This window comes from Quercus robur, chromosome 10 (assembly GCF_932294415.1).
Source record: "Quercus robur chromosome 10, dhQueRobu3.1, whole genome shotgun sequence".
Classification (NCBI taxonomy): domain Eukaryota; kingdom Viridiplantae; phylum Streptophyta; class Magnoliopsida; order Fagales; family Fagaceae; genus Quercus; species Quercus robur.
The window spans coordinates 42,002,174-42,028,055 of record NC_065543.1 but is presented as its reverse complement, the minus strand read 5'-3'; the positions used below and the strand labels follow the sequence as shown (position 1 = coordinate 42,028,055).

The window sequence follows — 25,882 nt, the reverse complement described above, 5'->3', positions numbered from 1 at the left end:
TTAATTCTAACTGTTTTCAGTTTTTTTTAATTCAAGGACTGAGATTAAAAGTTGTTTTTTTAACTCTTAATCTCAACCTTGATAACAATTGAGTATTGCACTTGATGTCAATAAAGATAATACAATAGGAAAGAGAAAAGAAATATTTTAAAATAGTAATTAACAAAAAAAACATTAATCTAGGAAAAATCACAAACAAATAAGATTACACATCACTTTATATCGGGTGTGTACTCTCAAACAACACCGGTACTAAAATGTTCCGTTCCAGTAACCAATCTAAAACGGTCTCTAAAAAAAATTCGAAACTTCAAATAACTAACACTCGAACATGCTAAAAAAATTACAAATTTTATTACATAACTTTGACAAACTAACGTAACAATAAATATAATTAGTGAATTTCAAATTTATGATAAATAAATGTTAGAATTACTTTTTTTCTTTTAATTGATGCACAACAATTTGTAAGAATTACATAGTAAAATTTATAGTATCCTTGGCTACACTCATCTGTCAATAGTTGGCTAACAAGTTACAACAAAAGAATGCAGACGAGAATACAACACAATCGCTCTTCAACCAAACCCTCACTCCAATTACCAACCCCACATCCTAGTGTTTTGATCCACCCTTATGCCTAACATCACTGACATCAAAATCAATCCAAACCCTCACTCCAATTCCCAACCCCACATGCGAAGTATTTTGATCTACCCTTATGCCCAACATCACTGATGTTAATTGTTCGGTTATTGCAAAGACACATGGTGTTCCAAAGCCCAAAGGTTCAAAATGACAAAAAGTCAAAAAAAAAAAAAAAAAAAAAAAAAAAAATGTAAGAACAAGCAACGAACAAACAATTTTACTTTGCAAAATTTTTCATTTAGTTATTCTAACAAAAATTATTATTACAACAACATGAAATACAAACCCTCGCAATCAGAAGATTGTGTGTATGAAAACTATTCAACTTCTAATCAATCAGTCCCCATCCTGACGGTGACACTATATGATTGCAGAAATGGGACTGAACCACCCTTTCCTCAACCTCTGCACTAACCACACCAACCCCGCCCCCCCCAAAAAAAAAAAAGAAAAAAGAAAAAAAAATGATGATACAAGGTGAATTAGGTAAGCATCATTAAATGTACTTATTCCTCCTCCAAACCAAGTCCAATCCGTTGTCGTCTTCTGTCAAAAACTAATTTAAATGATTCACGCTCTGCACGTAATCGCTCTTGGAATATGCTCTGCCTCTTTGACTCACCAGCACCAGAACTTGGTGCTGAGGTTTCTTCACGTAATGGGTTGGACTTCTGCAAGTGTTGAAAGCAAACATGGCAAGCTTACAACTAATTACGATTAAGAAATGAAATAGTAATTTATTTTTGCAGAGAAAATACACACAAGAATGGCAAAAAAAAATATTCTATGCTACAAGCACAAAAAGTACACATTCGTGTAAAACAGATATTTTCATGATAGAATGCGGAGTAAAGTAACTTATCCCGAAAGAAAGAAAAATATGAATATAAATAAATATATATATATATATATATATATATAGTTTAAATTAGTCTTCTAAAAAATCCAGATAGTCACTAACCAAGTTGTACCCAGTGCCAGGTCCAATCACTAAAGATGACACATCTGCCTTCTTGGTTGCATGTAAAGAAAATCCAGTGTTGCCTACCTGTGGAGGGGGTAGTGGGGCAACAAAAGATACAAGCAGCAAAATTAAAAAGCGTAGGCATGCAACTAAACCCAAACCAAAAGTAATTAGAAGAAGCCTTCAGCTGTTAGGATAGATAGCCACCAGGATTATGCAAAGCAATCAGATAGGAGGCTAATTACTTTCTAAGCACACAAGCAAAATCAAAATCAAAACATTTGTAGCCTTATTCCTTTATTTAAGTGAAATAACATATTCACCTCTTAGAACAGAGTAACACTATTATCCCTCAAATAGGTCTCTATCAATCCCATTTTTTAAACATCTCTCACTGACACTTAAAAAAGATAAAATGCCTAATAAAAAATAGACTTACCAAAAGAATTATACATACAGAGGCAATCAAAATTGCAGAGCCACAATTAACAAACAAAATTCCCCCCAAAACATGCGTAGAAATTTAACATTGTCACAAATGGGATATAGCTGCAGTTCCTAGAAGTCATCCAGCAGAATTCAAGAAGATAGAGAACAAGCCTTCAGATGCTTAAGATTCCTCCAAGTTAACCACTTCATGTAGTCTCCAATCACTCAATTCATCAAATGCACAACTAATTTCTCATTTTTGAAGTGCCTTGGGTAAACTCTCACCACATAGTTCCACCACAAAGTCCATTTAGCCATATATCATGATTTTATTCATCAATACAAACATATGGTTATGAGCTTTACATTAAAACTCAGTACCTAATTTAATCACATTGATCTCTCATGCACATGTCATTCTCGATAAAATAACCATTTAGTTGCTAACCCAGTCATCACAGAAGATAAAACTCCCATTTAGTTACATTACAACTCAGTACATAATTTAATCATACTGATCTCTTCTCCGCCTCTCATTCTCAACAAAAAAACCATTTAGTTGCTGACCCACACTGTCATCAATAGAACTGCTACATGTCCAATTAAAATCCAAAAGGATCTATATAGTCTGGTGACTGCCTCTATGGCATAGGTAATTGAAGGTGATAGTCATGAACCACCACAGATAATCAAAAATGTTTAGGCAATCGAAGGTGGTAGCCATGAACAACCATGGATAATCAACAATGTAAACATATTCTACCTATCACATCACAAAAGATACTCAAGAACTAGATTCCAGAGAGAAATCATATCTTATATCTGCACATATGCATCATACAGTTATTGTTGGTGCGGACAGGGACCAGATAGAGGAAAACACTATTTGGGTGGCAGTAATCTTGATACATATACCATGATATATGTCTTGATTGAAGCAATCCTTCATGGAGATTACCAGCCTGGTGACACTGCAGTCATTGATTTGGATGCTTCTGGAAATCAGTTTGTCATAAATCTATCAGATAGGAGACACCGTGTGTCTGATTCGGCACCCATGTTGTAATTAATTTTTGATTTCACGATGTAATTTTATAGGCATATATATGTCCAACTGTTGTTTGTAGTTTAGATGACAGTCATTCAAGTGTAAATAACTAACATATATCCCCACTGACTATTGAAACCTACTAGCATATTACTTAACTAACTCACCCAAAACAATATACAACTCACTTATGAGAGCCTAATTGCGTTACAATACAATGTCAAAGAAATTTGAAGTTTTCCATGTCTGTTTCTCAATTCTCTCAAACACATAACAAATGCACCAGATACCAACATGCGCATATTAAAAATAGTGAGAATCAGTTTAAAATTATGAATCAGTTTAAAATTATGATCAAGCAAAATACATGAACATTCATATGTAATCTAAAGTGGTAAAAACTAATAGCACTAACTAAAAACAAAATACCTTGTCAGCCCAACGTACAGATTTTGCACCCTTGCCATATGCTTGAATCAATCCAGAAAGAGCATTTACATTACCTTTCACACGTTCAGTTCTTTCAGTATCTTCTTCATCTAAATCATCTGACCATTTACTCCTACCTAATTCTTTCACTTCTTCCGTCAGATGGTCTCCTTCAGAGTCCCATCTATTCCCATCCTTTGAAGAATCTAAAGATTAAAATACTCAAGCACATTAATAATATTTTTTTTATCACAGTCAGTCCTTAATGGATTTAAGAACAATGAATTAAGCAATGACTTCTGTATTTGTACAATGCGGAGAAGGATTTTGCAATATTAGTATTAGATATTTCTTCTATAAAAAATTTGGTACTTGCCTAGGGGACATTCTAAAAAGTAAACAACAAACAATTAGATTTTTTTTTTTTTTTTTTGAGAAGGAATTAGAATTTAAATTTGATAGTACAGAATAATGAACAAGCACACTCATTAGAGATCAAATCATACCTAGACGTATAAAGTTCATCATTTACCCAGCTGACCCAGCCTTAACCAAGCTTAAACATTAAAAACAAAAGGAAAAGGGGAGGTGAAAAAAAGAATAATCAATATAGACAATGCTAACTCCAACTGGCATGACACAATCCTTGTTTTCAATGAGTGTCTTGATTTTTTTTTTTTTTTCCTTTTTATCCTTTTCAATTTTAATTGTAGATCTTCCACATCCACATTCCTTGATTTCTTCTTATGTCAAATGTGGTTAGAGATATATTAACAAAAGCGAATTTTTTTATGGAAAACAAGTCAAGAAAGAAAAATTATGGAACATTTGTGTAAAATTCATTCTTACCTAACCGGATCAATCCAACCCAGCCTTAATGCAAGCTCAAACATTATACAGGAAAAAGGCACATAAGAAATAGACACACTTTTAAAGAATCTATTATAAGGATTCTAAGTGTAAAGCAAAGAGTGGCGTTAAAGATACAAAAGTATACTTGCTAAATGCATATAAATGCAGAGGCAGTAATACTATGGAAAACACACAAATAGAGATACATACAACCCCCGAGTCAAACCATATCAGATAAAATCAATATTATGTAAGGTATAAAGCCAAGGATTGATGCATACCATCAGGTGTATCTTCTCCTAGAGGAGGTACTATGTTATTCTCAGGCATTCTTTCTTGCAGTCCAGATAAATTTCCATCAACATCCTCATCTTCCATGTCCATTTCTACCTGCCAGAATTACATGCAAAATGAATCTTAGATCAAAGCAATTAAAACACTGACTAAAAAGTTCCCTATCCCATAGGAAATTAATTAATAAGAAGCACAACACTAAACAATGAGAGGCTATAGCTCATATTTAGATACAAAAACAGAGTAGATTTTACAATTTTTTTCCTTAAAAGGCTAAACTATTCCTATAAATTATACAGCAAAACAAATAATCTGTCAGAAAGATTGCACTGAATATAAGCACCAACTATTCTGTATAAATAAAAGTGAAGAAAGCTTTAAATTCATACCAACAAATCTTGAGTGGTATGGAAACTAATTTTGATTGGTCCAGATTGAGATGACTATAACAGCCCTAAAGGCCATAATAATTTTAAAAGTCCATGCTACATGGTTTGAGGGCCTCAAGGCTTCTTTATTGTTAAGTTGCACATGCAACCTGTGGTTCTTGAACCAATAACCTCACCCTCAATCCCATAATTATGAAAGGAGGAAGTGCCACTTGAGCTATAGCTCATTGGAAAATATCCCAATATAAAAGTGAAAGTCATAATTGGCCACCCATCTCTGATATATCTCTCATAGAATTTGACAATAATATACCTCCATCAGCCTGCAACAAGTATAGAAATAGATAGGGAGAGAGGGGGGGTCGGGAGACCCAAAGCTCAGTGAATGTGTGTATTATAATGAGAATCATGCCTTGTATGGTGTTTCACTTGATAATATAATAATCAACAAAACTAATGAAAATAAATTTTCATTTACATTTGGTAGAATTGATGGGCATGTTTTAGCTATTCAAGCATTTCACACCAGAATATATGCTAAAAAAATTATATTTTTAATAAAGAATAAAAGAAGGTAAGTAATACTCAGTTACCTCTTGAATTCCACTTTCTTTCAGGTCATCCCCATGGAATAATGTCTGTCAAGACAGCAAAAATACAGCATCAATATCCAAGTAGCGAAGCAACCACAAATTGTTTCTTAAAAATCTTCAAACTTCTTCGGTTAGTGCACTAACTAACAGAATACAGCATTTTCTTCTATTAAAAATGACCAAACTAGTTAAGTTCATCTGAATTCCATTAAATATTTTTACCCACCCCAAAACAAAAACTGAGACCATTATTACAACAAACCTTGACATCAAGTTGCAAGTACAAAGATGGAGCTTCCTCCCATTGCCTGGCCATTTTTTCAACATCATCTTGGGTAAAACCATGCACATTCCTAGCTGCACAGCCCTAAAATCCAAAAACAAAAAAATACAAATAAAATCATTCCTCAATTTTGAGATAAGTTTTTCTACTTCATACAGAGAATTACTAAATGCCATCATTAGGACCCCAAAAAAGACACCTTTTACCAAGACCAGGAAAAAGCAAGCAACACAATTGAACCACTAGACCATTCTTGCGCTAGAGCATCATTTAAACAGACTTTACATGCAGGATGCCACCTAATAAAATGTATGCCAATTTCAACAGGAAATTTGACTGGCAAGAATACGAACTGAAATTCTTGCACTGGACATAATAGAACCAAACATTGAATGACAATATCATGCAGTGAATGAAGGATAATTTAAAATGGTGATAAACCAAACTAGTAACTGTCAAGTAACACAAACTTACCGCAGGGTCCTTATATGTAGCTTCTAATATGTAAACTTCATAACCCGAACTCTGGCAATAAAGAAGAAAGGGAGCAATGAGTGAAGCAAATAATAAAATAATAACACCACAAGCTACCACTGCTTCAACCATCCTCAAAGACATAGAAACACACTAGTAGGAAATAGCAGTAGAAAGAACATTGGTTTCCAGATGGAAACAGTAAATGAAAAATTCTCATATTTGGTGCCTGCATGGATCAGCTTCCTTATAACAGGCAAAGATATTCACATAGACAATAGTTCCTTGAATATTCACCAACTCCCACCATCTTATGATTAATAAACAACACATGCAAACAGCATTATCATATAGTTTGGAAAAGAAATAAAACATTAGGCGAAACAGAATTCAAGGTAGCTGCTTGCATCGAATAGCATGAAGACATGTACAGGAAGATGCATCCTTTTGTATGAAAATTCAACCAAATTTTCTAATATTTTGGCAAGGGACAAAAAACCATTGAAATTTTGTCATCAATTTTTCTTAAAGTATAGTTATCAGATTCAACCAAATCTTTGACTAGCCACACCAAATTTAAGAAGAAAAAAAAGGCCAAAGGGCAGCTAGGCATTGCAAATTTTGAGCCAAAACAAATTCATGCACAGCAAAATACCAATAACTAGGTTAATTATAACAAGACCCAACACCATGCAACAATGCAATACAAAATCTATTTTTATTACTTCTTCTCGTTTAAAATGTAACCAAACAATTTCATCTACTACAATTCACCATATCAAGACTGGACAATATGATTTGTTGTGTAAGACTGTGAAGAATGCCAAAAGACAAAATGCACTATTTACTATAAAGTCAAAAGTACCCAATTAGCAATTCACAATAACATACAAGAACACCTTCCTCAAAATATGACAGCTCACAAGCACACCGAGACCTTACACACAAACAAGACACTGAAAACTACACAAGTAAGCTTGGCAAAACAAGTACCACCAGCACAATCCACCTTACACCTGACACACTGCCACAGGGACTTTTCATAACTCACTCATAAGTCATTCCTAACATCTCAAACACGTACAGTGTAAGGCATGTGTGATTTTTCTAGTGGCTGAAAATTAGTCATTGGGGAAAATATCTAAGAAGGAGAACTGCTGAGAGCAAGCACTGATTTTCAGGTATGGTTTTTACAGAACTATGCAAAGAATTATTTTGTGCAGAAAATTATGGATCAGATGCAAAACTTGAGGTCGGGACAAACCATATAAGGCTCATTTTATGTGTCCCCAAACAGGAATGTAAGTCTCCTATTTAACTTGAATAAAACCTTTTAGTATAATAAAAAGATTTATCCAGGAAGACCATTGATAGAAAACAGAACTTGTGAATATTACAGCATTGAAAACATTAACACAACCATAACTACAATAAACTCACTTTGACCAATTTCCAAAATAAAAAATAAAAATAAATAAAAGTAAAACAGCCCATATTCACAGACTGGGCACATCAGTAATTTCCTCTAACAACCATTCCAGATAAAGTCAAAGTAAGAAAGTATATATCAACAGTAAAATCAGCTAAGGTACATGAAACATAAGCTACCATCCACGCTATGTTGGGTGTATTTCAATTTTATTGAGTCTTCACTTCAGAACACATGGCAGAGGTTGTTAAAAAGAGAGAATTGAGGGTATACCTTTCCAATTGCCCAAAACTGAGCAAAATCAGCTACCCGCAGATTGCGGTCATCCACTAAGACGAAGCACACATACCACCAACAAAAGGGTCAATAGCCGAAGAAAACTGCATCCGTTGTTAGTGAAAATGAAGGCAGTGCATGGGCACTGCATCACCACTTTATCTATAATCAAACTATATTATTGAACTTATTGAATGCTGAAACAAGCCAGCATAACCAGCAGAACCATTTATACCTTTAATTCCTTTATCTTATATCTATGCCGAAGGTCGAAATTTTTTTTTAAAGAAAACAGAAAAATATTTCACTTTCTTGAATTATTAGGCATATCTATATACACCTGTGCTCTACAGGAGATAAATTCATAAAAGCCTATGGCTTGGTGCCAGCACTAGCATCAAAACCAAGTAATTTAATATGACTAGTAGGAACCACGTCAACATAATTAAATAAGAGGACATGACGTCACCAAATTGAGTACAAGATTTAAAACAGAAAATGAAGTAATTACATCTTCTAAACTCTCAATAAAGCAACTAACTTAGAGATACCCATACCATAAAGAATGGAAGTGATAAAAAAATTAAACAATGCTATAATTATTTAATCTTCGAATTAATCAGAGATTTAGAATAGAAAATGCTTACCAATAATGAAGGTGAAACCCCCCTCCTCAAGGGTCTTCTTGAATGCTTTCAACATGCTTGAACGATATGCCTGTCGTATATTGCATTAGTATTTGAGAAAATATAAAGAAATATACATTTAGACGCACAAACCCACATGCATATACACAATACATCATTTGGAGGCAAGTGCTTAATAGATATCAGTGATTACTTGCATTAACAGACAAGTGAAAATATCAACAGTTTGAGGATGTAAAACCATCTCTCATGATAGGGAAAAAAAGGAATTGGGGGAAGAAATGACAATGGTAATAGTTAAAAATAAACCTCAGAGAACTTGATTTGCCAATCTATTCATATGCATTGGTAAGTTTTACATGTTGAAACAATGTTCCAGACAAAACAAAATGCATACCTCCTCCATTTCAGGTTCATAACAATACTCCATCACCATCTTCATTATTGGTTTCTTGCCTCTAACAGAACTCTTTGAAGCATCACCTTCCTCAATCTTCAGGGCAGAAAAAAAAAATCTTACTAATATATTATATATTTTGGTAAGTATATATTCTATATTGTTTAAACCTTACAAAACAAAAGGCATGAAGGGACTCCTTCTTGTTTTAAGTTAAGAAAATGATTTTATTCAAAAGAGGAGAGATATCAAATGTACCATGTGTGCATCTGAACCACTCCTAAATAATTACAAGCTAGAACTCAAATGATTCTATATTGATAATCAAACAGACAAAAAAAGCCAACAACAAACCTTTTCAACCTCAGTCATGAAATAATCATCCATAGAATGAATACGTGGAGCATGACCACCGTTTTCCACCTCAAGGTCACGTAACATCTTTGCTAAGTAGCTCTTCCCACTACCTGAAAGTATGAGAAATGCAACAAGTTTTCCATAATATGATTCATAAACTTGGAGACTTGGTTGACTGGAAATGAAGACAAATTTTCTCACACACACACACACGAGGTATGAGTTTTGTTAAATAATACAGAAGAAAATAAATTTTTTTTTTTTAAAAAAAAAAAGGATTAAGATTAAAACAACATTTGTTTACAGATGAAGAACAAGTATTCACAAAATTTACAGAGTATATTAATCATTATTAACTTTACAGAATTACAGCAACATCATTCCTCAAAGTCTAGTAATGAAACTAGCAAAAGATGCATAAAAGTGCACAATCAAAATAAGATACCTGGAAGCCCTCGAAGGATTATCACAATATGATCAGGGCGGGTAGCTCGATGTGGCCGCTTAAATAAGTGGGAAGCATCAATAACTTTTGGCTTATCTGAAGATAATTGCTTTAGAGAAAAAGGTTGCCCATCCCCCACAGCCTGCTTAGAAAAAATTCAGTGGATCGTTTGAGATTTCTTAGAAGTAAAGAGTAAAGAGATGAGTCAAGGGGCAGTGCTGAAAATACAAAACACATGTCACAAGGCAACCATACCTCTGAAAAAAAGCCAGTGGAAGCATGCATAAGAGGTTTATTATGGTAATAGGGTGGTGGGCTCAAAGAGTGGGCCTTGGGAATGGGTTGATAAGATGTAGGCACCATGGCCGATGAACTAACAGCAACAGGAAAAAGAGAAGCAGTTGTTTTAGGTGGTGAAGAGTATGCTTTCAACTCTGAAGAAGGGCGAAATGTCGGGTCAAAAGGAAGAGGTGGTGGTGGAGAAGCTGGAATAGGAGGCTGCCCACTATAAAACCGAGTAGCCTCCGTTTGACCCGTATTTTCAAAAACCATGCTACCACCAGAAGGTGATTGAAAGTATCCTCCACGCTCATTCAGATTTGGAGCACCATGTTGAGTAACTCCAGGCATACTATGATGCCGAATTGGACCACGATTGCCATCTTTTGATTGAAAACCAACATCAAGTGGCTGTCTCGTATCAACAGGATACTGCATTCCATAGGGTTGTTGTTGCTGCTGATTTTTAGGACCACAATTATCCATTGCAACACTGCCTCTTTGTTCAGGGTACATAACACTTGGTCCATGCCAATTGTTCATATGAGAATACCTCAATTCACTTTCTGGCACAGAATCACTAACTTGACGCCATTGCGGATTATGGGTATTATGATAATGATCATTAGGAACTTCAGAACCCGGATAAGGTGGCACGCGCTGAGATATATGCGGAGGAGGAGGAGGAGGAGGCGCCTGATCCACATTATTAATCCCATATCTAGACGAATGCACAAATTCTTCTTCATTGAGAAACCCATTCCTATTACTCTGCATATATGGTTGCCCTACTCTATCACCGGGACCAAACCTCGGGTCATGGAAATTATTCATCTCCATATTCCTAACACCCATTGGTCCCAATTCACTCCTACTCTCCCAAGAACCATCAAATTTCCCATAATTCCCATCAAAACCTAAACTTTCTTGAACATATCTATTGGTTTCGTGATTATTCATCCCCAGCATCGGTCCACCCAATGAGCTACCATGATCACGAATTAGCTTCAACCTACGCTCAATATCAGAAGAAACCCCAACAGAATTCTGATTATTAGATTGCATATCATCAACCCTAGGTCTTTTAGAGTTCCTATCATACTCATTTGCGAATCCATTACTGTAAGACTGCTGTAATTGAAATTGATTGTAGGGTTCTCTATCTAAGCTAGGGTTTCTATGCCACGGCGAGCGGGGCGGACCCGTGGGCAAAAGGTGCGGGTCGAATGGGGGTCTAGGGTTTTGAATTTGATTGAAGGGAGGGCAAAATGGGAAGTGGGAATTTGAGCAGGTGGGGCAGATGTTACCTGGAATTGGCATGGGACGCCATTGTTGTTGATGATGATGATGGTGGTGATGGTCCATTTTTGGATCTTGATCTGACCGATTCGGAGAAAGTAAGAAAACCCTAGAATTTTTGGGGGAGATTGAACCAGGAATTTGAGGAAAGAAACAGAGAAGAAGGCAGAGTCATGTGTGGGGCTATATGGAAGCTTCCAGAGAGGGAAAAAAGAACAAGAAAGAAAAAACCCTGCTCTTTTGCATTTGTGTACTATTTTCCTTTTCTAACACCTAACTGTACAGTCCTCTTGTCTTGTGATAGAATTTATGCCCACTAATTAAATTCATTCAAGGTGCAGAGATTTAACCAGACCAAAAATAAATAAATAAATGAGCATGGCAATTGCCATTGGCCTCAGTAGCCTATAGGCACCCAGGTACCCGTTTGACCTGATGTTCGGGGGTTCTAACCCTTGCAATCACCTAGCAAAAAAAAATGAGCATGGTATTTTTTTTTTTTTTTTTTTTTTTTTGGTGTAGTGTAAAATTGCTGTGGAGTCAAAGAATTTGGCAACCTCGATCCACTTTATACTAAGCCCAAGCCCCAAGCCGAGGAGGAAGAAATGCCCGAGGACGAACAAAGAAAGCTCAAATTGTCTAGAAACATCGTCGAGGACAATCCTGTTCTCGACCAACTGAGATCATAGAAGGGAAGAGCAGCACGCCATCGAAGGCAGCCTCCCAGAGCATCCCAAGAAAAAGACAAGTACAGTGGGTCAGCCATGGGAGCATGGTGAATGAGCAATTTAAGGAGAAATTGTCACCTCCGCATTAAATGCCCATAACTAACGTTCTGACCTCATTAATGAGGAAATGACCCCTGAGCAGTGCTGCCTTGGTTGCTGCAACTCACAGAAGATTTGGACAGGCGACTAATGAGACAAGCACTCGAGTAGTGACCAGCATGATCAATAGATGGAGGGCTAAGATCGATTGGAATGGGATATATAATGTGAGAATTCCTCTAGGAAAAAGGGGGGATCGAGAATTAGAAATAGATAATATTGTAGTAGTTTGTATGATCTTTGAAACCTTTGCGACCAAGCACTGAAGAAATAAGAAGAAAAACAAGCTCCTCGGATGAGGGCTGAGGACTGAATTTCACACTTTAGTCCACGCCCTTATTACTCAACCCACTAATAACCATATCTGGTTGTTGTAACCCTCACTTAGACCTAGTTCTTAAACCCACTCTCTATAAATTTATTGTATTGGGCTAATTAGGCCTGAGTCCACTCATCTAATAGAAGAAGTGCTCAAACCTAGTCCCTACAATTGCTATTAATTTTTTGTTGTACTCTTTATAAAATTTATTTTTTATAAATAAAATTGTATTGATGATTTTAAGGTAACTTTCTTATAATTTTATTTAGATATTTTAAGACAAGTGAATTAAATTTTGTTTCATTATCCCTATATATTAATAGGATTCAGAAAATTAATTATGACTTAAAAAATGTCAAAAATATTTATAATCTAATTAAATAATCATTATTCTTAAAAAGTAAAAAAATAGAGTTAAAATTGTAATTCAACAAAATTTAAAAACAAAAAATAACTATCTGATAAACTTTTTTCCTAAAAATTAACACACTCTCTATTTAAATATATCTCACACATGTTTGATACATTTTTTCTTAAAAACTAGCACTCACTAAACCCATCAATTTATTCATTTTCAAATCTTAAATTTTAATTTCTTAAAATTCTCATCCTATATAATCTCACTAACAATAAATAAATTCAAATTGAAAAATCATATTAAACTCAAAATAAAAAATAAAAAACTTCATTGCATGTTCGGAGGCTTTTTATTAAATTTCGTTTCATTATTAATATTTAAAAAAAGAGAAATGATATGTTTACAATATTTTTACAACAAGTCCTAAGTGGCAAGTTGTTACTAGTTATTATTGTTGGGGTAAAAAAGTAATCTTAGCGTTAGTTTGAAATTTGAACCAATAACAGCTAACCACTTGTGATTTGTTGTAAAAATGTTATAGACGTAGCATCTCTCTTAAAAAAAAAATATTAAAATGATGATATCAACCTTTTTTTAAGGATATATATTGATGTTTATTATAATTCCAAATCATTTATTTTAAAATTAAAGGACTTAGCTTGAATCTAGTGTCAAGTTGCACTGATCTATCTAACACATATTTACAAGTACATATAAAATAAATTTAGAATAATATAAAATCTAGATAAAATATTTTTAAATAAATAGACATTTTTAAGAGCTAGGATCTAATTATACCTTTCTATTCCATAAAAAGGGGAGGGGGGGGGGGGGGGGGGGGGTGGGGGAATTAGGTGTGGCGGTGTAGGTGATAATTAATAGTAGGCTGATTATAAGCGTAAATTGGGGTGTTTTATTTTTTTAAGAAAAGTTTAAAAATATTAATTGGTTTCCCTTTTTTGTTTTTAGAAAACAAAGACAGTATATTTATTGGTTTCCTAAACCTAGTAGACATAGGAAATATATTGTTGTGGTTTTTAATTTTTGTTATTTCCTAAAGCATAAAGTTATAAAAATGTGTTGGTAACTTAATTGGTCTCCGAGGAGGATTTGGAAATTGGAACTCTAGTCGGTTTCCCCAACAAGGCCATATATACTACTTGCATAGGCATAGGTTGGGTCTCAAATCTCAATCAAAAACTCTCAGTTTCTCTCGCAATTTCTTGAAATTGTTACCATATTAGCATCCTCTTATATACGTTGTCTTTCCCTGTTGCTCGTTGCTTTCCAAGTAAACATTCAACCATGCCTCTCAACTTCTCCAGAACTTATGGTTTCCAGATATGGCAGAGGCCAGGCCAACCCACCAACCAGCAACAGCCTCAGATTGAGGTGGACGACAAGTCCAATGTCTTCCTCATCGAATTTCACATTACTAAGGTAGATCAGCGGAAGAACTACATCGGCAACAGCCAAGAACCAGTGTCTTCCTACGAAGACACTAAATCCTATACTGAATTGGTATTTCTTTCCAAACGTGAAGTGATGTCGCAAGATATCAATGGTGGTTGCTTGTGCTCTTTGCTTAGAAAGTTCGAGATCCCAGTGGAAGATCATGGTACTATGATTCGACAAATTGTTGGATTGGCCGGGACATCAACGATGCCCATTGTTGTGGACATAATACACGTGTACTTGATGGAAATAGTGGTGCATATTGTGGATCTGGTGCGCGAATATTACGATACCATAATTTTGGACTCCATGGAGACTTATGAGCCTAAGTCCATTCCAGCGACTAAATCTTCTGTTGAGGCTTTGGAGAAGATTATGTATCAGCCGAGTTCAAACTCGATTCAAGAATGTAGCATCTGCTTGGAAGAGTTTCGTACAGGTTTCGTAGTCACTCGCATGCCGTGTTCACATGTTTATCACGGAAACTGTATCGCCAAGTGGTTGCAGACGAGTCACTTCTGTCCTTTGTGCCGATACCCAATGCCACATTATGCCTCATAGAGCTTTTGGGTCAATGTTGTTTCTTTGTATAGATTAGTTGTTAATTGAAGTTTGTATTTTTTTAATAGTAGCCGTTATGAAAAATTTTGTACCAAGATCTTGAAATCGTGAGAGTGAGTTCAAAACTCTTAGACTAATCTTTTCTTGATTAATTGTCCCCTTTTTTTTTGGTGAGATTGCAATTTCAAAATTTCTATTTTAGTTGCTTCTTTTTACTTAATTACCTAGTTAGAGAGCTTTAAGAACATTCATTCTTTTGAATATACATAATTGGAATTGAACCTTTAATCTTTGGGTTCGGATTTAAGAATTAAGCAATTTAAATTAAAAAAAAAAAAAAAAAAAAAAAAAAAAAACATACCGAGAATGCCTAGCTAATGTATGGGCTGCCCGGTTTGCTTCGCATCTTGTGTTACAGGTTTTCCAAGACCAAAAATAATGTAATCTTTATTTAGCTTCTTAAACCAAGTGCCCCTAACCATGGGCACTTGGACTGAAGCATCATAAATATTTACAATGAGTCACCTTCCAAAATAATGTCTCTAATGTTAATTCATCTTCAAGAGGATCCTGTTTTCTTAGCCCTTGTGCATGCACTCATGGCTAGAAAGAATTACTCTCTCATCTCTAACTAGTATCCCCGAGCCTGTTGAGTACTCTTTAAAAATTGCACCCTCAAAAATTCACTTTGTACCAAGGCAAATTAAGTTACTGGTTGCCAACTATGTTTATCGAGCTGACCTTGGACTTAATGGCCCCATAGGCAATTTGAATTCATTTAGATACTCATTCGCCTCTGTTGGAAGTATATTTGGCGTTGAGGGCTATTTTTCGGCCTTTGTGTTATTTTATTGGGTTGGAAAAATATAAATAATTATTGGGTAAAAAATAATGGACTCAAATAATTCTTAGCCCATTTATGTTCGGCCTATATTCTCTTTGCTACATGGGTTGGAATTCAAAACCCACAAATACAAGTGAGCTCACCATCAGTTTCAAAAGAAACCCAAACAGAATTTTGATTATTAATTTGTATATCATCAAGCCGCCATTTGTGAATCCATTACTGTAGACATGGCAAAACGGGCGGGTCGGGTCGGGTTCGGGTCGGGTCAATCGGGTTACGGGTCAAACGGGTCACGGGTCAAAAACGGGTCATTTTAAGCGGGTTGAAAACGGGTTCGGGTCAATCGGGTTGCGGGTCGGGTCGGGTTGACCCGTATTTTTCACATGAAATTTTTTATTTTTTATTTTTTTTATTTTTATATTTTTTTTATAAAGAAAACAATATGTATTTGCCATTTGGATAGTTATGCAACATATTACTTGATGTAAAATGCATTATTTTGAATTCACTACTTATATCAAGAATAAACTCAGTTAAATTTATTAATACTTATTCAATAATTTTAAAATTATACAAATCCTAACATTGCTATCTAAAACAAAACAACACAAAGATAAGTAAAACAAATATACAAGTTTTATTTTTACACATTATCAACATTCCAAAAAAAATAATTACAAATGACTTATTGGATAACTCATTTGATAAAGAATAAAAACATATAAGAAAGTTACAATTTTAAAATTTAATTTTATAATCTATTATCAATTGTGGTTGACACTCTATTTCAATTTGAGATATACATTAAAGTTTGATTGCTTACTTATTTACACATAGTCTCTTTTATGAAGATCATATCATTGTTAAGCAGCACACACTCTAGGAAATATCATAATTTATTTTGAAAAACCGTTTATTTTGAACATAAATTGTTAAAAAATAGATCTAAGCATTCATAATTTATGCTAATTTGATACTTTGGCTTTACTATTTTCATACTTGTGAATGTGTCTCACACATATCTACAATTTTAAATCTGTTTTTAACTTTACTGTAACCAGATTATCTTGACATGTACTTTGTTATTTGATATCTAAAAATCTTTACTCATTACAGAATGCTCAACCATTTATTTTTCAATTAATTTGCATGTAGTTATGTAAATGTATCAATTGTTTCCTTAAAGCTCACAATAAACAATTAAACCAATATTGTCTTAATTTCACTATTTTTTTACCAAAAAAAAAAAAGTTTTAAAAAAATGGTTCGGGTTCGGGTCGGGTCGCGGGTCGGGTCGGGTCGGGTTGACCCGCAAAAAACACGGGTCGGGTCACGGGTCAACCCGTTTTTGCTTCGGGTCAAAAAAATCGGGTTCGGGTCGGGTATTTTTCGGGTCGGGTCGGGTCGGGTCAGAAAATTCTGACCCGTTTTGCCATGTCTACATTACTGTAAGACTGTTGTAATTGATTGTAGGGTTCTCTAGCTAAGCTAGGGTCTCTATGCCACAGTGGATGGGGCAAACCCGAGAAAGAAAAATATTCATGCTTTGTATAGATTGTTATGCTGTACTGTTTTTTATAATATCAATGATGATAGTACCAAACATTTTGCCACAATATGGTATGATGGGCAATAGAGAAAAATTGTGGGTTTGCGTAAATGGTGACAATTTGTCACGTAAGATAACTCTGATGTAACAAACTATGAGTGGTAGAGAAAAAATTGTTGATTCATATGAAAATGAGACAACCAGTCACAGTCATCTACATAAAATAATTGTGAGAAAATGCGTGGTAAAAATTGTAGTATTTGATTAATTTTCTTAAGATGAAACTCTAGAAGTTAAAAGGGGTATTGTACAATTGGGGTAAATTTTTATCATGATTATAGTTTTATTAAAGATTTTAAATTGACTCTTTTTAACCCTTATAATTTTTTTTTTTTTTTTAATTTAGCATGCTCAGTGCTACCAAATGTTAGGCTATTAAGAAACTAAATATTTATAAAATGAGTGTAGCTAAATTGAAAATGTTAAGATGGATAAATAGAAATACATGGAAATGTAAGATTCGAAATAAAGAAATTCACTTAAAGATAGAGTCATATGAGTAGTGCTTTTTAATGAAAATATGAGGGAAAGTCACTTAAAATGGTTCAATCATGTTCAAGGAAGAGCAACTAATACACTAATAAGAAAGAGTGAGTTGATCTAAGTTGAGGAAACAAAAAAAGATAGAGGAATAACAAAAATCACATTTTTAAAAGTAATAAAAAAAAATAACATATCAATTAAAGGAGTAACAGAGAGAATGACTCTAGACATAATAAAATGGGGATATATATATATATATATATATATATATATATATATATATATATATACGAGTAGTGACCATCACACTAAAGGTATGCGTGGGTATTAAATACTTAGTTTAGAAGTATTCATTAATTTCATTTGTTTCCAAACTGAATTTTGATTATTAATTTGTATATCATCAACCCTAGGTCTCTTAGAGTTCTTATCAAACCACCATTTGTGAATCCATTACTATAAGACTGCTGTAATTGATTATAGGGTTCTCTAGCTAAGCTAGGGTCTCTATGCCACATTGGATGGGGCAAACGTGCGGGTCAAATGGGTTCTAGGGTTTTGAATTTGATTGAAAGGAGAGCAAAATAAAAAGTGAGAATTTGAGTAGGCATGTCCACGGGTCGGGTCGGTTTGGGTTTGGGCCTGAACCGAACTCGACCCTTTTGAATCGGGTGGATGGATCTTAGACTCGTATTCGACCGAATAGTCAGGTTAGATCCGGTGCTTCGAGTCACTGGATGGGCGGGTCGGAGTTGTCGGTTAGGCGGGTTGGGCCATTAATATGGGCCCAGTTTTTGAACTTCTATGAAATTTTTGTTAGTAAAATTTTATCAGCCCTTTTAGCCCAAATTAAGGAGTTGGCAGTTTTAAAAATTATTTGGGTGTCATAATTTTTGAACTTTCCATATAAAACAGATTGGGCCTCCGTTTTCCCTAATTTTTTTAAAAAAATGGGGCTTTCAACTAAACTTAAATTAAGCAACTTCACTTCCAAATATATTGGGCCTTCAGAACAAAAACTTCTTGGAAAAATAACCTCACCAAAGGTCACAAAATAAGCTAATTTCTACCACCTGTTAAGCATTAAATATCATGAACAAAATACCCGACAACAACACAAAATAAACCTATTTTTACAACATCCGTTCAGTATCCACACATGGACTACAAAAACTAAACTCATCAATATATATTGTAAAACCTAAACAAAGAGCACAACACAAGTAACACACAAAATCCTATTTTCACCACCTGTGACTTGTTAAACAGCCACATTGACTACCCAAAAATTACCACAACAAATAACTTGGACAAAATAGCAATACAATACACAAAACGTGTATTTCCATTCCAACAACCACACAACAAGTGATTAATTATAAGAAGGCAATAAAATCAATGTTTCCACAAGGCAGTAAATCATAAGGCAGCAACCTTGCTGGCTATACAATGTTCCTAGCAATATAATTAATTACAAATTATAAAATACCACAGGTATTTCCAAAAAAATAGCTTTTCCCAAAACATTAAATGACAAATTCTCAAGCTTATAACTAATAGAAAAGAAAACCTATATGATTTCTAGGATTTCTTTCCTATAAGCATTAAGACTAGTATCGTTAGAAAAGCAATTTACAAAAAAGCTTCCAAAATGTTCCCAAAAGGTTCTGCCTCCTTTACAAAATAAGTGATTTCGCCTACAAAAGACAAAAAAATATTTAACAAATAATACATTACTACCAAATACAAGACCAAATATAAAGGCCAGCAAGCCAGCAAGCTTATAACAGTAAGAGGCCAAAGGCAGTAACATACCAAGTCAGTTATCAATCTTCAACACTAATTATGGGTCGTTTGCCTGAGCTAGAACCCAATTTGGAGCTGGTACTTGCTGATGCACTTGATGATGACTATTGATTCAAAACTAGAAAAGAAAAGGAGATAAATACAACATATTAAATTTTGTTTGAACATGAGACATAGACTATAGGTTCTAGAATTTAAACATATTACCTAAATCATGAAATTCCTCCTCCAATGCCTCAACCTCATCCCTTGATTGGCGATGAGAAATTGGTACTGTGGCTTGAAGCCAATTTTATACACATACAGGGTTTTGAACCATGAGAGGAGAGAGAGAACTTCGAAATGGATCAACAATACGGCCTCCGGTGCTGAATGCTGACTCAGATGCAACAGTCGAAACTGGTACAGCCAGCACATCCTTAGCCACTTTGGACAACATTGGGTACTTACTAGAATTGTCCTTCCACCACCCCAACACCTCAAAATTCACATCCCTTCTACCATCATAATTTTCAGCTAAATACTTGTCAACCTCATTACTACAACCTATAGATTGCTCAACTTCTAAGAAAAGCTCATATCGAGAGTGAACCATCACATATGGATCACTTGCATCACCTACCATTGGTGTCCTCTCACCCCCACTTGGTTCTTGCACATTTGTGGAATTAACAGAACAGAAAAAAGTATACAACTTCATCAAAAGAGCTTTCACCTTATCAACCATCACATTCCCCACTTCATTCCCATAAATTTCAGAAAAAGAGAACTTCAAAAACCTCAATTTTTTTGGTGGATCAAGAACCACAGCCACATACAAAAGAGGATTAATTTTATCACCTTCCCCCCAGTACTTCTCAAATTTAGTTTGCATGTTTGTGGCTGTGTTTTTCAAGAGGGTGTTTTTGGATTTAACTAAATGAGAAATACTCTCTTAAATAACAAAGATCTCATCAAAAAAGGCATTTGAGGTCACATACAAAGAGCCAGAGAACTTCTTTGTTGCATTGTAAAAAAACCTCAAGAAAGTCACAAATGCCCTACAATTTTGGAAATCACTCATACAAGGAGATCCCAAACCACCATTATCTTCCTTGCTCCTAAAATATGATGAATAACCATCATCTTCAAAGTCCATCCTAAGGAATACTTTCTCGAATTTTTCAGCAGTTTCTAATATAAGGTAAGTTGAGTTCCACCTAGTAGATACATCTAGACAAAGAAGACTCTTGGACTCCATACCTACCCTCTCCATAAAATTCCTAAAGGTTTGATTTCTATTGGGCGAGGACTTCACATACCTCACAGCTTCACGCACCCTAGCAACAGATGCATCAATTTCTTTCAAACCCTCCCCAACAATGAGATTTAGGATATGGGCACAACACCTCATGTGCATTAGCTCATTTCCTAAAACTGTCCCATTCCAATCTTTTGTTACCCTTTGTAAAAATTTAATTGTGGTTAAATTGGAACTAGCATTATCCACTGTCAAAGTGAATATGCCATCAATACCCCACTCACGCAAAGACATCTCAATCTTTCTATCTATAGTCTCCCCCTTATGATCTTCAACTTGACAAAAATTTAAAATTCTCTTATGCAACTTCCAAGCATCATCAATAAAGTGACATGTGAGACACATATAATTCAAATTTTGTAGAGAAGTCCATGTGTCCGTAGTAAGACACACCCTACAACCCTTCAAGGATTTCCTTAGCTTCTCTCTCTCACTATTATAAATTCCAATCACATCTCTAGCCACAGTTTGTCAAGATGGAATATCTTTTAGACGAAACTTAGGTTGTAAGGTAGTTACATATTTCTTAAACCCATAACCCTCAACACACCTAAAAGGCAACTCATCAATTATTATCATTTCAGCGAGTGCCTTTCTAGAAGCCTCAACAGAAAAAGTTGTTGACACAAGTTCGAACCCTTCATCTCCATCATTTTTGGGTTCAAAAGCTAAGGTTTTCTGCCCTTTATCTTCTTTATTAGGGTTCTTAGGACAGATTGTCACATGAGCTAACAAATTACTAGTACCACAACTCTTACTATCAGACAGATATTTTTTACAATAATTACATACAGCCATAGTGACACCCTTGTCTACCTTTACTTTTTCAAAATGATTCCAAGCTAAAGACTTTTTCCTACCACTACCAGTACCAGTCTTACTCACTACACTAGGTGGAACTAGGGGCAACTCACCATCAATAGCTTCAGTTTGGGTTGCAGCAGCAGCCTCTTGGGTGGCAGTGGCAGTGGCAGTAGCACCATCCGCTTGGGTGGCAGTAGCACCATCCGCTTGTGTAGAAACAAAGGGAGCATTAGTGGAGGAATCTATGACCTAAAAAATCAAACATAGAAATTAGCAAACTAACAATTAATAATAATAATCAAACAAACCAAAAAGGAAAATCTTTGATGCTTGAATCTAGATAACAACATTCTACATAAAACTCTAACAAAAAAAAAAGAACAAAATCCCAACTTTTAACACAAAACACAAAGGGAAACAAAAATCATACCTTAAAGAAACTAGGGGTGTTGGAGTTATGAATTTGAAGACTGAAAACCCCACTTGGACAACTTTCAATTCCTGAGTAAAATTAAAATAGGAACAGAATTAATCAAACAAATAAACAAAGAACAAAAAACTTGGGAGTTTATTTGATTTTTAATAGTATAAATTTTACTAAATAATAAAAGCTGAAACATTGAACACATCCACAACAGCTTAAGTTACATGCATCAACTCTACGTCTCTAACAAAAAAAGAACAAAATCCCAACTTTGAACACAAAAAACAAAGGGAAACAAAAATCATACCTTAAAAAACCGTGGGTGTTAATTTCAAGTTTGAAGACTGAAAACCCCACATGTACAACTTTCAATTCCTGAATAAAATTTAAATAGGAACAAAATTAATCAAACAACTGAAGTTACTGAACAAAGAACAAAGAACAAAAGTAAATGGTTAAGGTTTCAACTATTTCTAGTTAGGGTTTCAAATTATAAAACTTAGGGTTTATTTGATTTTAACAGTAGATTTTCATAACATATATAATCAATGAGAGACTGAAAAAAAGAGAGATGAGAAAAGGAGAACACATACCCTAGGTTCAACCCATATGATCGGCGGCAGGGAGAGGAGTGGCTACTGGTGGTGGTGGCAGCGGCGGCGGCTAGGTGTGAAGAACTTGTAGTGAGAAGCTAGGGTTTGGACCTTGGAGTAAAGAGAGGCAAAGTGAGAACTGAGAGTTTGAGAGTGTGGTATGTTCATTGGTGAGAAGACCGAAGATGAAAGCTTTTAAAGAGTGAAGATTGAAGACTGATGAAAATTGAAATGATGAAGATTTGAGATTTCGTATGAAATTGGTGAAGGGACTGCAGAGATTAGAGAGTGAGAGACAGAGAGCATTTGTGTGAGACTAGAGGATTTGGTGAAGAGATTTCAGGTTTTGAGGATTTGAGATTGAGATAGAGAGAGAGAGAGAGAGAGAGAGAGAGAGAGAGAGAGAGATACAGAGAACGTTACTTTGAGCCTGTGTCTGAGAGTGAGAGATATGAGGTTGCGATTAGAGAGAGAGAGAGAGAGAGTGAGCTCTGAGCTGAGGCCGTGGATTTGGTGAGAGAGTGATTAGGTGAAGACTGAAGAGAGATTGCGGCCGTTGATGACATGTTGATCACTTGATCTTAATTCAGTGAAGACTGAAGAGTGAGAGAAAGAGTTGGGATATGAGATTAAGATTGAGTCATTGCGATATCTAATCAAATATTTCACCTTTAATTGTGACCGTTAGATTGTGATATTAGTTTAATTTTAACCGTTGATTTGTAATTGTTAGGGTTGTAGAGTTTAAGTGATAATTGTGATATGATGTCTCTGACTCTCTGTGCTATGCTAGGGGGCTGTACTGCTGTAGAGTAGTATTATAACCGTTGATTTTAAACAGCTGTTTCTTAAAAAAAAAAAAGTTTTAATGGTTGGATTTGAAATTGGGAAGTTGTGCCCGAAAATGGTTGATCAGCAGTTCAGCACGTTACCCACTAACCAGCTCATGACATGACTTATATCAGACTGAGTGGACTGTGGAGAGTAGTTTATTACTTTATTTTACCAAATATTCGGTCGGGTCGAGTTATTCGGATTTTTTATTGTGTAACCCAAAACCTGAACCAAATAATCGGTTCCTCTTAAAACAACAACCGTAACCAATCCGTACATGCACTCGGATTCACCCGTGGACCTTCGGGTCGGGCGAATATGGTCGGGCGGGTCAGATATCACGGGTCACTAGACAGCCCTAAATTTGAGTACGGGATTGGCATGGGACGCCATTGTTGTTGTTGTTGTTGGTGATATTGATGGTCCATTTTGGATCGTTTCTCTTAGCAAATTTGGAGAAAATAAAACTCTAGTATTTTGGAGGAGATTGAAGTTAGGGTTTTGAATAAAGAAATTAAAGAAACAAAGAAGAAGGCACAATTATGTGTGAGCTACAAATGGAATATTATAGACAAGGAAAAAAAAAACAAGAAAGAAAATATTCATGATTTGTATAGATTGTAGTGTTGTACTATTTTATAATATCAATGATGATAGTACCACACACTTTGCCACAAAACGGTACAGTGAGCAATAGAGAAAAAATTGTGGGTTCATGTAAATGGTGACAATTTGCCGTGTAAGATAGCTCTAATATGGCAAACTATGAGTGGTAGAGAAAAAAATAGTGGAATCATATGAAAGTGAAACAACCAGTCATAGTCTTCCACATAAAATAATTGTGAGAAAATATGTGGTAAAACTTGTAGTATTAGATTAATTTTCTTAAGATGAAACTCTAGAAGTTAAAAAGGGTATTGTACAATTGGGGTAAATTTTTATCATGATTATAGCTTTATTAAAGATTTTAAATTAACTCTTTTTAACCCTTATAAAAAAATTATTTTTTATTTAGCATGCTCTGTGCTATATACCAAACATTAGGCTGTTAAGAAATTACATATCTATAAAATGAGTGTAGCTAAAATGAAAATATTAAGATAGATAAATAGAAATACACAGAAATGTAAAATTCAAAATAAAGAAATTCACTTAAAGATAGAGTCATACGAGTAGTGCTTATTAATGAAAAGATGAGGGAAAGTCACTTAAGATGGTTTAGTCATGTTCAATGGAGAGCAACTAATACACTAGTAAGAAAAAGTGAGTTGATCTAAGTTGAGGAAGCGAAAAAAAAAAAAAAATAGGAATACCAAAAATCACATTATTAAAAGTAATAAAAAAAAATCAATTAAGGGATTAATAGAGAGAATGACTCTAGATATAATAAAATGGGGATATATATATAAATATAAAAAATAGTCAACCCTAATTAATTTACTGAAGATCAATAGTTGACTTAAAAATTTTGAGACCAAGAGTTTGTTTGTTGTTGTTTTTGTTGTTGTTGTTGTTAGGGTCATATTTTCTATGTAATTGGCTAATCCTTTGACAAAACGCACATTTTACTTGTAATTAGATAGATTTAAGTAAGGTTTAATGTATCAAAAAGTATGTTGTTTAAATATATCAAGTGGTATCATTAAAGACATGAAGTTTGATCTAAGAAACAAGTGAAAGAAAAAAAAAAAAAAAAGGTTGTTTCAGTAAAGCTCAACACTAGCTCGACTCTAGTTGCTATCGAGGATTAATGAAGAAGCTAGACACAAGCTTGATCTATCGATAATTACGATTTCAAAATTCTCAGATCTGAAATTCGGCCCATGATGACTTGAATAATTAGGGTTTCTCTCTCTACAACCCTAATAATATAAAAGGCTTATTTTAAAAGTCATCAAATGTGGAAAAGAGATCCATAACCCATATAATTTGTGAGAAACTATTGCATTTATATGCCTTAGGGTTTTGTAACCAAATGTTTCATGATCTTCATTATTTATAAAGTGAAGAACTTTGCAGCCAACAACGAACAATCAAGTTGTTAGAGTTAATCGCATACTAGGATCCAGGTAAAGGAGTTAGTCACAAATTGAAGATTTGTGCAAAGTGAAAAAGTTTACTACAAGATCA

General features: G+C 34.6%; 2 protein-coding genes across 2 annotated transcripts; one reads left to right on the top strand and one right to left on the bottom strand.

Moving 5' to 3' along the window:
- Window positions 1-854: 854 nt before the first annotated feature.
- Window positions 855-11,829, bottom strand: LOC126703068 (uncharacterized). The gene is made up of 13 exons (XM_050401979.1): window positions 10,210-11,829; window positions 9,955-10,096; window positions 9,507-9,619; window positions 9,153-9,248; window positions 8,756-8,825; window positions 8,106-8,161; window positions 6,404-6,454; window positions 5,909-6,013; window positions 5,647-5,691; window positions 4,652-4,760; window positions 3,519-3,724; window positions 1,610-1,696; window positions 855-1,319 (listed from the first exon to the last, which is right to left on the bottom strand). Exons 1-13 carry the CDS (start codon window positions 11,596-11,598, stop codon window positions 1,155-1,157), a joined length of 2,634 nt encoding a protein of 877 aa, XP_050257936.1. The 5' UTR covers window positions 11,599-11,829; the 3' UTR covers window positions 855-1,154.
- Window positions 11,830-14,154: 2,325 nt separating this feature from the next.
- On the top strand, window positions 14,155-15,156 carry LOC126702474 (uncharacterized). Its single transcript, XM_050401174.1, has one exon. The coding sequence runs from the start codon at window positions 14,342-14,344 to the stop codon at window positions 15,050-15,052; it is 711 nt and encodes a 236-aa protein (XP_050257131.1). The 5' UTR covers window positions 14,155-14,341; the 3' UTR covers window positions 15,053-15,156.
- Window positions 15,157-25,882: the final 10,726 nt, after the last annotated feature.

What these genes read in the sequence shown, in the direction of transcription:
- LOC126703068 (XM_050401979.1), bottom strand. Translation starts at nt 11,598, where the DNA reads ATGGACCATCACCACCATCATCATCATCAACAACAATGGCGTCCCATG. An exon ending in AGTTTTGGGCAATTGGAAAG is followed by an intron (nt 6,455 to 8,105) that starts GTATACCCTCAA and finishes CTTTATTGCCAG; the next exon opens with AGTTCGGGTTATGAAGTTTA. An exon ending in AAGAAAGTGGAATTCAAGAG is followed by an intron (nt 4,761 to 5,646) that starts GTAACTGAGTAT and finishes TAATTCTGGCAG; the next exon opens with GTAGAAATGGACATGGAAGA.
- LOC126702474 (XM_050401174.1), top strand. Translation starts at nt 14,342, where the DNA reads ATGCCTCTCAACTTCTCCAGAACTTATGGTTTCCAGATATGGCAGAGG.